Source organism: Amblyraja radiata, chromosome 1 (assembly GCF_010909765.2).
Source record: "Amblyraja radiata isolate CabotCenter1 chromosome 1, sAmbRad1.1.pri, whole genome shotgun sequence".
Lineage (NCBI taxonomy): Eukaryota > Metazoa > Chordata > Chondrichthyes > Rajiformes > Rajidae > Amblyraja > Amblyraja radiata.
In genome coordinates, this window is record NC_045956.1 from 102,469,275 (window position 1) to 102,481,846 (window position 12,572).

The 12,572-nt window shown below is 44.8% G+C and overlaps 1 protein-coding gene across 16 annotated transcripts in view; it reads left to right on the top strand.

The window, feature by feature from the left end:
• The window catches only part of limch1 (LIM and calponin homology domains 1), a 359,063-nt gene that overhangs the window by 284,840 nt on the left and 61,651 nt on the right, over positions 1–12,572 (top strand). For all 16 annotated transcript variants that reach the window (XM_033027735.1, XM_033027743.1, XM_033027771.1 and 13 more), the window contains 2 exons: positions 10,262–10,388; positions 11,624–11,781. In XM_033027735.1, coding sequence (XP_032883626.1) covers positions 10,262–10,388; positions 11,624–11,781 — 285 coding nt within the window. The remainder of the gene's footprint in view (positions 1–10,261; positions 10,389–11,623; positions 11,782–12,572) is intronic.

The window sequence follows — 12,572 nt, forward strand, 5'->3', positions numbered from 1 at the left end:
TGGCTTGCGTGCATTGGCTTGAAGTTGAAAGGCACTACTGTAAATGCACTTCCTGTTTGCACTGTGTATTGATTTTAGATAAAACGCTACCACTTACGGCTGTGATTTTTGGCCATCTTACTCAGGTGCAGAGAATTCTTCCCATCAATGAAAAATAAAAGTGTTATTATTTTTTTTTTAAATGTTGAGAATCTCTCTCCTGTCAATCACTCCATGAAAGCCACACCTTTTCCGGTGGGGGGGGGGGGGGGAGGCGTTATAAAACCCGGAAATGTGGGTGTGGCTCAGTCTCTGCAAGATGGAGGAGGGAGAGGTCACGACTCGCTGTCTTTAGTGGCTTTGCACCCTACTTCAAATGGTATGAAACTGCACTTGAATTTGGTGGCCTTGCACCCTGCTAGAAGTGGTAAGAAACTGCACTTGAATTTGGTGGCCTTATACCCTGCTTGAAATAGAATTTCAAGGATTAGCCATGAGTCAACTACCAGCCCACCAGCCGTGAGTGATTGAGTTGCCAGCACAACAGGCTTGATTGACTGAGACGCCAGCCCAAGAATCCATTTGGCGCACAATTTGCATACTAGCCCTCTGGAAATCAGTCCCTTCAGCCCACAACACCCATACTAGCGCTCCAGAAAGCCCCCCCCCCCCCCCCCAACTGGCCACCAATATTAGTAATGGTGGAATATTGCGTTGGATGACCAGCCCTCCTGTATGATGCTGGGACCCAACGGGTCCCACTTAGTCTAGTCTTTATCTATGTTTCGATGAAAATATGCAAAGCACAATGTGAATTCACTAAGAAGAATGGATCAGCTCAAGAGCGAATACAATGACAAAGTTTTAAATCACAATACAGCTAAATGAAAAAGTGACACTCGGGAAGAATAACTGTTTAGCTCAGATCAATGTGATGTGGAATACCATTTGTTGCAATTTGGTTTCATATTATTGGAAGTGAATATGACACTACATCAAAAGAAACTAACATAATAGGAATACAAAATAAATTGTATCTCCGTCTTATTTTTCTTAACAAAATCTTTCTTGGTGCATTCCAGTCAAAGTATCCCACAAAGTGCTTTCATCGGGCCCCCTATTAAAATGCCTAATATAACTTTACAAATCTTATAATAAACAGTCGGTGATAAAATGTAACAGTGTGCAAGATTGCCAATAGATTATTTAGCAGAAATGCCAAACAGGAATAGAAGAATTTGAGGTTACTATTACAGATTTGTAAATTGCATGTACATTTTCACTAAGTCAACAAAAAAATTCTCTCAAAATAAGAGCAGGCAGCGTGATAAAGATTCCTTAAACTAAACCTTGGCATAGATGAAATATTATAGGATGAATGATTAATTATGTGACTGGACTTTTGAAATTAATCTATTCAAACCCTATGATGGATCACAACTAATAAAGGAATGGAGATATCATGTGCAGTTGTCACACTATTGGAATGATGTTGAGGCATTTATGAGGGTGCAGAAGAAGTTCACCAGCATGTTGCCTATATTGGAGTGTATTAGAGTGTGTTGCCTATATTGGCATGTAAGGAGAGGTTGGACAAACCTAGGTTGATTTCTCTGAGTAGTCAGAATCTAAAGGGCCTGTCCCACGGGCGTCATTTACGTGGCATCCTAAAAATTGGGTGGCACGTCGTGACGCGCGCGTGACATGCGCGTGGTCAGGCGTGGTGGCGTATGCAGTGACGCGCGGTAACGCGCAGCGCCCCAGGGTTTTGGAGTGCCCCATTGACGCGCTCAAAATCCGCGCGTGCCACCCGCGTGACGTATCCCTTGCGCACGCTGACGTACTGATGCTTTACGCTGACGTACTGACAGCGTATGTATAGCGCGGTTATGCACGGTGACGCACAAACATTGCCAATGCTAATTTATTATGCATCACCGTGCGTCAACATCCGTAACCATGCACCGCCCGTACGCCGTCGGCGCGCCATTTGCGCGTCATTTGAGCGCCGCACATGTAGTTTTGAAAATTTGTCACCAGGAAATCCTTGCCACGGAGATCAGACTAAGTACAAACGACATTGCAAATGGCTCCCAAAAGAAGCAAGGCCCTCTTTTTATGGTAATTATGACTGCATAGGCAGTCAATATCTTTTATCTATGTTGGCAATATCGAACACTAGAGGCCAAAGGTTTAAGGCAAGGGGAGAAATTTAAGGGCGAATTGCGAAGCAAGTTATTTTTAATGAGTGATAGTAGCCTAGAAAATGTTGCCAGAGTAAGTGGTAGAATTATATTTTAGACACCGCTATAAGATTACCTCTCAGCCTCCTTCACCGGGGGGAGCCCCTGTCAGTCTCTCCAGTCCCAGTAACATCCTTGTGGAACAAAAGCAATTCTTAAGACATTTTGCAAGACACGTGAACAGGCATGAGAATATAGAGATGCAGACCACGTGCAAACAGACGGGATTAATTTAATTTGATGTCATTGTGCTGACATGGTGGGGGTTGGAGATTGCAACCTTCACGTGGTCCGCCCTGTTTCGACGAATGCAATCAACCCGGCGTGCACAATCAAATAAGATCAAATAGAACAATACCACCAAACTGATCAAAAAGGCGCAGCAGCGCCTTTACTTCCTGAGGAGGCTCAAGAAAGCTCACCTGTCCCCCCAGATCCTGACCAACTTTTACCACTGTACCATCGAAAGCATCCTGACCACCTGCTTCACGGTATGGTACAGCAGTAGCACCGCAGCGGATAGGAAGGCACTACAACGGGTGGTGAAAACCGCTCAGCACATCATCGGTGCCCCGCTCCCTGCCATGGATGCCCTCCACCGAAAACGGTGTCTGAGACGGGCCAGGAAGACCATCAAGGACCCCTCTCACCCTAACCATGGACTGTTTGCCCTCCTCCCATCAGGGAGGCGGTACAGGAGCCTCAGGTCTCGAACAAGCAGGATGAGGAACAGCTTTTTCAACAACACACTTACATTGCTGAACTCGGAGTCCCGTCGCTAGATATCTTTGGTCTCTCCATCCACATTGTTAACCAGTACTCTTCTTACTCTAATGTATGCTTGTTCTGTATTTGTCTGTATTTTTTTTCCCTCCTATCTTGCACTATGACTATGACCAGACGCTAAACTGCATTTCGTTGTACCTATACTTGTATCTGTGCAATGACAATAAAGTTGAATTGAAAAAAAAAAAAAAAAGTTGTCGTACAACTTTAGGCTGTGCATGCCATACGCAAGAAGAAGAAGAAGAAGAAGAAGAGGTGCTGACATGGCTGTTACACCTCAATTTTGAGGGGCATAGATAGGGTAGAAATTCCAATTTCCAATTTTGAGGGGCATAGATAGGGTAGATAGTATGAAACTTTAATAGAAGATATAATTTCAAGGTTGCCTGTAGGAGATTTGGAGACGATTTGTGTAATTTTATTTAGCCAGAGGGTGGTTCAAATCAGGAAGTTCCTGATTTGAACAGGCTGATGTAGGCAGATAATTTCTAAGTGTATTTGGACGAGCTTGCAATCCTATGGCCTGGGAAATTCAGGGTCAAGTGCTGGGAAATGGGACTAGTGTTGAATGGTGCATAATGTTGGTACTGGACACAATGGGCCAAAGGGCCAAATTGGGTCATTCCCTGCTGCATTACTTTATGTTGTTGTTGCTTGTGGTTCATTCTCACCTAAGACCGTGATATCCAAAGTGTTGCCATGTTTACAGAATTGGTAGTTGGACCAATCTGGGCTTGAACATCCCTTGCACACAGGTGACAGAGGTGTAGAGATGCACTGGCATCCTCTGGCTGTTGAACGTAGAGATTCTCCCTTTTTCTTTGCTTCCTTCATTCTACCGTCCTGAAACGAGCAAGGGCCACTTTGTTTGTGGGTCCACCAAACAGAGCGATCCTGTGCTTGATGTCAGCACTCAGCAGTTGTGTGTCAGTGATGTATGTCAATGTTCAAAGTCTTAAGAGATGTTGAAAGAGAGTCTTTGAATCTCCTTTTGACTTCACCACGTGATGTAATGAGAGCAAATAGCAAGGCGCCAAAAAAAATAGCTAGTAGTTTAAAAAGAAATCACAAACGTCCAGCCTGGGACCGGGAGAAGTGAGAAAGTCCTGGACTTACCAGCATGCGTTGTCAAGCTGAGAAGTGGCAGACTCACTGACTGACTGATTGTCCGTGTACTGGGCGTGAGGAGGTAAATGGGAGTTACTTTGTTTAATTATGCTTGCTTTGCGTTAATAATTTTCAAGTTTTACATTTTTTTAGCGAACTTTACGTCCGTTGTAGGGGGGGGGGGAGGGGGGCGAGAGGAGAGAAGAGCAGAGGAGGGCGCGTCTCCTGGGGCGGGGAGTGTTCGGCCGGGCCTCGCCCACCGCCCGGCGCTACCCCGGGCCGCCCGGTAACCGGGGCAGCAGGTGAGTGGCCGGCGGGGGGGGGAGGAGGTGCAGGGCAGGGCCGGAGCATCGGCTCGGCAACATCTGGGCAACATCTGGCCCAGTAAAGCTACTCCTGTTAAACGTTGTGGAAACGATAAGCGTTGCACACAGTAGACCCACGTGAGCATTGGGTCCAGGTAGTCTTCCAAATGAAGATGCGTCTAGCGGTAAAGTGAATCAGAATAGCGGAATTACTGCCGACTACGCTGAACTCGCTGTGTAGGAAGGAACTGCAGTCTGCAGATGCTGGTTTAAAACAACGATAGACACAAAAGGCTGGAGTAACTCAGCGGGACAGGCAGCATCTCTGGAGAGAAGGAATTGGTGACGTTTCGGGTCGTGGTCTGAAGAAGGGTCTCGGCCGAAACTTCACCCATTCCTTTTCTCCAGAGATGCTGCCTGTCCCGCTGAGTTACTCCAGCATTTCGTGTCTATCTGCGCTGAACTCGGTGTTGATCTGGAAGGCTGCGATCTACATGGTCTGAAAAATAGTTCATGAATGCCCCAGTTCATTGCATCTATGTAAGCAGATTAAGTTGGGACGGAGAATTAAACGGGCGGGTGACCAGAAATTTCAGAGTAATGCACGAGTCTGAAGAGAGGTACCTTGCAACGATCACCCATTCTGGTGTCGCCCAAAGCGAAGAAGTCATTCGTGAATGCAGAATGCTGTACTAGTACAAATACAATTGCTGTTTTGCCGGAGGAGAATGTTTGGGACCCAGGACAGAGGTGAGGGAGTGGGTAAAATCGATGAATATAAAAGGCATCTTATTGGAAGTATATCTTGGGATGTGGGTGAAGTGCCAATAGCCTTCCAATAGGCACATTGAACTGTAATAAGATTTGAGAGTGATGCTGGAGAATCTGTCCTACTAGTATTGGGATGTGGTATAGTCGAGATAGTCAAAAACTGTATGTGCGTCCGTATGCAAGTACTGTAATTCATTGTTGCTAAATGGCATGCATTATCCAGTAAAAAAATAATTTTACTTCAGTTTTAGCTCGAAGAAAAATAGATGGAAACAGTCAAACAAAGAAATATAGATTATTATACGGATGTTATGAAATTGCTCTTTAAAATTTTGTTGACCTAAAATCAAAGCAAATGAAATACATGATCCCCTGACAGCACCTGCATGTTTTGCTGTAAGCAAGGACTCATTGGGTTTCAACTGCAAAATAATGTACGTTTGATGAAATTGATGAGGTGGGTTGATGAAGTGGCCACAGTGTTTAGTGCAGGAGAAAATCTTAAATTGCCAGTGGTATTGGAGGAAGTTGCATAAAACATGTGTAGATTGAAGGATCCATTGAGAACAATCAGGCTAACACTTTATAACATTATCTTATTGTCAAGACTAGCTTCCTCTGATGATGATGATCTACAGATATTGTGAATTTATGTTTGAAACATAGAAAATAGGTGCAGGAGGAGGTCATTCGGCCCTTCGAGCCAGCACCGCCATTCATTGTGATTATGGCTGATCGTCCCCAATCAATAACCCGTGCCTGCCTTCTCCCCATATCCCTTGATTCCACTAGCCCCTTTGAAGATTTAACCAATTAAAATTACAACCTATAAATGAATCATCATCATCATCATTGAAAACATCAAAGGGCACGGTGCGCCAGTGTGCGACAGTGATCTACTGAAGGGTGGATGGTCGTTGGTTCACTAGGAGCTCATCCGCCCTTTGACAGGTCTTGCTTTTGGTCCTGCTGGGGGTCCACAGCTCCCTCCTCACCTGGCAAACCAGGTGGGGGAGACGGTTTAGTCGCCGACTATTTGACCATGGAGAGGGTAGCACGGGATTACATGGTACCCGTGGCGGGGAGAACTCCCCCCGACCTGACCCGAGAGTGAGTGAGAATGAAATCATAACTGGGAAAATCAGAAAGAGAATTCAATGAAGCTCAAATAATAAGCTTTTTTAATTGTGTTATTTACACATTATTGTCTTCCCAAGTAAAGCAAGTTAGTGAAGAATGAAAATGAATGAGATTGTGGATGATCAGGAAGAGTAGACTTATGAAAAAACCTGTCAGCTATCAGGGTTGTTGAGGTTCAATTCAATTCAATTCAATTCAATTTATTGTCATTTGGACCCCTTGAGGTCCAAACGAAATGTCGTTTCTGCAGCCATACATTACAAAACAAAAAGACCCGAGACACAACACAGTTTACACAAACATCCATCACATCGTTGTGATGGAAGGCAAAAAAAACTTATCTCTCCACTGCACTCTCCCCCCCCCCCCCCCTGTCAGAGTCAAAGTCAAAGCCCCCGGCTGGCGATGGCGATTGTCCCGCGGCCATTAAAGCCACGCCGGGTGATGCAAGGTCGCGCACCGGGTCTTGGTGTTAGAGCCCCCGGCGGGCGCTCGCAGAGTCCCGCGGCCATTCCAAGCCGCGCGGGGCGATGGTGTAAGGCCCCGCTCAGGTAATCTTCAACCCCGCAACTCGGGCGGGAGAAGTCGCCGTTGCGGAAGCCCCGAAAAGCGGTCACCCAGCAGGGACCCGCGGGCTCCCGGTGCCGCCGTCTGCCAAACCCACAGTTGCAGCCTCCGAATCTCCGGAGGTCGGGTGGCAGCAGCGTCCACCACAGCTCCACCCGCTCCGGACTCGGTCAGCTCCGTGATGGTGAGTAGTCGGCAGCTCCGTGACTGGAGTCCCAGGTCGTTCCTGTTGGAGGTCGCTCCACGTTGCAGCCCCAACGACAACGGAGACCCGACAAAGAAAAGGTCGGGTCTCCCGTGCAGGGGAAAGATTTTAAAGTTACCCCCTCCCCCCCCACACCCCCACACACACACCCCAACAAAAAAAATAACAAAAACTACATAAAAACGAGACAAAAAATAATAAAACACAGACGGACTGCAGAGGCCGCTGCTGACGAGAGTCGCGCCGCCCATCGGTTATCCGATCCCAAAGATATTAGCTTTAGGTATCCCATGTTTCAGTGCTTGGATTACTTAAAATATGACTGACAAAGTAAAGCCTATGATTCAGTAAAACCTACAACTCAGTAAGCATAATATCTGTTGTAGGAAAGTTACTGGAGAAGATTTGGAGGGATAAGCTGTACACACACACATGGAAAGATAGGTTGATTAGGGATTGTCAGCATTGTTTTGTGCATGAGAGACTGTATCTCATGAATTTGATTGTGTTTTTTTTTGAAGAAGTTGATGATCTACAGATATTGTGAATTTAACCAAGAAGATTGATAAGGGTAGTATATATGGACTTCAGCAATGTATTTGATAGATTCCACTTGATAAACTGCTCTGGAAGGTTATGGCATATGCGATCCTGAGAGGGCGATCTAACTGTCTGGGAAACTTCTAGTCCCCAGAGAACTCTGCCTGTGGGACTGACCATCTGAGGGAACTGGACAACTTTGGGATCATACAGAAGACTTAAGGGCCTGTCCCACCAGCATGCGATTGCATGCATCTAGCGCGACCAAACGTGGTCGTTTGAGGCATACTGCTGCGCGGGGCCGGTCCCAATTAGAACCGCGGAGGCGTATGGAGTTGTGCGGGGCTGGTCCCGACATCATACTCACCAATCAGCTCGGCAGGAGGCGGGCCGACTGAATTAGGACGTCGCACGGCGTCGGGCGGTGACGTCATCACGCAACGGCACGCGCTAGGCGTACGCCATCAAGACGCGGCGTACGACCTCAAGACGCTACGAACGACGTCAAGACGCTGCGTACGTCCGTCGAGACGCTGCGTACGACCTCAATGCGGCTGCGGGCCAACAGGCCGTTGTCGCCTGGATTTTTCGAACAGTGCAAGATTTTTGGAGCAGCCCCGCACAACTCCATACACCTCCGCCGATCGAAGTGGGACTGGCCCCGCAAGGCCGTACGCCTCAAGCGACCACGTTTGGTCGCGCTAGACGCATGCTATCGCATGCTGGTGGGACATTTATAGTTAGGAGTTATGATGAGATTGTCACACTAGCAATACAGGCAGAAAGTAGTTGGGTGACTGCCAGGAGATGCAGACACAAAATGCTGGAGTAATTTAACAGGACAGGCAGCATCTCTGGAGAGAATAAATGGGGGCCGTTTTGGATCGAGTCCCTTCATCAGACAGTTGTGCATTATATAATGAGGGCAATAAGTACCATGAATGCACATAACTTTTTTTACCAGGAGAATCAAAAACAAGAGAACATATGTTTAGGTGAGAGGGGAAATATTTAATAGGAACCTGAGGGGCAGATTTTTCACATAGCAGGAGGTGGATATTTGGAACAAGCTGCATATGAGGTAGTTGAAATAGGTACAATAACAACATTTAAAATACATGTTGACAAGTACATGGATAGGAAAGGGTTGAAGGGATATAAGCCAAACCTGGGGAAATGAGGCATCTTGGTCAGCATGGACGATTTAGGCTGAAGGGCCTGTTTTTATGCTCTATGACTGCATAACAACTGCACAATTTGTAATGTATGTTGACTCTCATATTTCACACAGCTGCTTCACTTTAACATAAATTAAATGAATATTAATCAGTGAATTTCTGACCATCCCATTCTTGCCACAAATGCAAATCCATTTGCCATACTATTGCTTTCACATTGTGTGGGTACAAATTATAATTACTATCACTTGTCTGATGTATGGCATGCATGCTATGTACCTCTGAGCACTTGAAAGGATAATGCTTCCTTCCTTAGTTACTCCATATGTTGTGTGCAGCAGGTTTCATTCAGGTTGGAAGTTGTTGCTGATTCCGTGTTGGCTCGCTTGATAGCTGTGTTCTGTTAAACATTGCACAGGTTTTGTGGATTGCATGAAAATAAACTTGTCTCTTGGGTACCCATTGACACCCTTTGGCTTATTTTTGTTGTTGTTTCAAATTCTACTATGTTGCTTGGCTTGCAACATTTAATTTCCTTTTAACAGATTCAGCACAAAAAGTTATGCTTGATCAATTCCTTTTGTTGTTTTAACCTTTGTGAATGAATTGAGGCCAAACCAACTTGCAGTTTTCCAGTTGGACATCTCCTCCCAGATCATAAATCACACCACATAATGGGAAGAATGCTTTGAGCATTAAAATATTACCCATCTGTTTTTAACTGAAAACATCAGAGAAGTCAGGTCAGAGATAAATTTATACGGCTGGTTTGAGGATTGTTCTTTTGATTCGGATATAATTCCTTTCCAGGAGTATCCCTCGAGATAGTCCAAGTTCTGAATGGGATCCCATGCCACAATTTCAAATTTTTCACCATAAAATATTTCAGTTGTAATAATAAATTCTGAATCCCAAGAATGTAAACTTTATAGCTTAATCATAATTTTATATACAACAACCTCTCAGTTTTTCATCTTGGGGAAAGTGAATTGAAAACATTCTAACTTCAGGACAGAATGTGCAGTTTGGCTCAGTACTCAAGTGATGGTTTACAAAATCCCAAACTATGTGTCGTGGTCTTTGAGGAATGTTTCCTGATTGCAGCAAGTCTTGACATTCTTAAATGGCTATTTCCGATTGGTCTTGTGAATTAAATTGTAGATCCAAATAAATTGTTTAAAAATTCTACTTGGATTTGAACCCTGGAATGTCGAATAGGGACACTGAACCTGTCATTATGATGGATGGTTCTGGAAGTTTTGTACTGCGGCTTTACACGTTAAATTTTCCCCATGGGTGAAATGAATATTACTCTTGAGAATAAGCTGAATACAATTTTATTTCTGGCACCCCCTTGTGGAAGATGAATGTACAGTAATTGTTACACACTAATTGTGAAAAGTAACTACATTCTTGCACTTTCTTTAAATTGCTCTGCAGGAGCGTCAGTATGAATGACATGAGAACAGAAGATGATGGTCCAACACAGCCCCATAGTAAAGCACGCCATGAGGAACTACACAAAGTTCACAGTCGACTGCGTGAAGACCAGGACAAATGGCAAGATGTAAGCTCTAAAGGAAACCCTTTGCCATGATGTGAAGTGTCACCCATTTCTGTCCCCCTGAGTTACTTCAGCATTTTGAGTCTATCCTTTGCCATGATACTCCATCTGCATCTACCATCACCTGCTAAAGCTGTTATCACCTACCCTGCAGTTGCTGGTCACCATTCAGCATGCAAAGACAAGAGCAGGAGCTGCTGAACCCCATCATAATTATCCTCATCCTTTGAAAGTTATCGATGCGATCTGTCAGTGTCTTGGCAGATTGTTAAAAATAATGTCTTAAAGTAGTACCCACTTGATTTGTAGGACACTGGTGAACTCGGGAGGCACATTGTTGGCAGCATATTCTTGCCCTTGATGTTTTGTGCATTGATTGCTGAATTCTTTCAGAACCACGCTGAAATTTTAAGTGGGTTATTATCTCTGCCAAATTAGTGGGAAAAAGGCATTTCAAAGGAACATGTTACCATTAGTACAATGGTTCAATGGTACTCTATTGTTGCATGTACAGTGTTGCAAGTTGAGGCACTTTGCTCTCACTTGCATTTACATGTCAGTATTTTCCTTCTGTTCACTCCTCTCCATTGTGGTACCAAATAAACTCCCATCACCTGCATCCCCTGCCTAATTTGTACCTCTATTAATTCTAGATTCAGCTGTTCAATCAAACCATTTACATAATTTTTAAGCAAAACCCTGCTGGCATTCTACCTGTGTTATTTAATCATCGTAGCCTTTACCACCATTGGCTGACCACTAATCCTGCTCAGTCTCCAAAATGCTGACCATCAATATTGCTCCATCTCATTGCCCAACCACTAATGCTCCCATCTCCCTTTCTCTCATAACTTTAGTCACAATTTTCTATAATTTGCCACCACTCCTCCAACTGCAGTCCTTCCTCTGTTCATTCACCCCCGTGTTTAATGACCTACCTGATTTTTCCCTCCTCTCTATGATACCTTGGACCTTCGGAGGAATAGAATTATACTGCTCGGGGTGGTTTATTTTACATGAAACTGCAGCAGAATATTTGCAGCACCAATTTAACATACTTTTCCCAGAACAGACAGATTTCCAACTCAATATAAAATGGCCTTGCAAAGAGCCTCGTCATTTTTTTTTAAATAGAAAAGTTCAGTGTAAAAACAACTGATTTTGTTTCTGCCACAAAATATGAATCTTAAATTCCAGACATTACTCCATGAAGAAGAATGTGTTTTTTTTCTTTGCAGGATTTGGCTCGCTGGAAGAGTAGGCGGAGAAGTGCATCTCAGGACTTGATCAAACGGAAGGAGGAGCGAGATATCGTGGAAAAAATAATGAGTGGGGAACGCAGTTTGTCAGAGAGACGGAAGAGCATTAAAACCTACAAAGAAATTGTGGAAGAAAAGTATGTTTGGCTGCAATTTTGTTATAAACCGATGCTTTTGTCATTCATTGTGAGACCATTTTGCCCAATATACTCTCAACTGGGTCAGGTGTGTCGAGCATGTGGTCAACTCCCTCTTAAGGGGTTGGACAGGCTAGATGCAGGAAGATTGCTCCCGATGTTGGGGAAGTCCAGGACAAGGGGTCACAGCTTAAGGATAAGGGGGAAATCCTTTAAAACCGAGATGAGAAGTACTTTTTTCACACAGAGAGTGGTGAATCTCTGGAACTCTCTGCCACAGAGGGTAATCGAGGCCAGTTCATTGGCTATATTTAAGAGGGAGTTAGATGTGGCCCTTGTGGCTAAGGGGATCAGAGGGTATGGAGAGAAGGCAGGTACAGGATACTGAGTTGGATGATCAGCCATGATCATATTGAATGGCGGTGCAGGCTTGAAGGGCCGAATGGCCTACTCCTGCACCTAATTTCTATGTTTCTATGTTTAACAGTAGCAGAGAAGAATTTTGATCAGGACACCTGGATTTCTCTGCTTGGTGTTCAGTTTTGACTACACATTGCTTGGCTTGCTTTACAAGCACACTTGTTGGCAGTCTGGCCTCCTTGTTGAGCAGACAATGTTTTTGGAGAAGCCATAGGTCAGCTGCAGGCAAGTAGCCTACATCTGGGTCCATGGCAATGTGCACAGACACTAGGAGGATGTGGTTGCCAGGGCTTCTGATGTCTCGGACAGGTGGAGGGTTGGAAGATTATTCTGGATACAAGGAGGGAGGTATGATTTTTCTGATCCTAGAC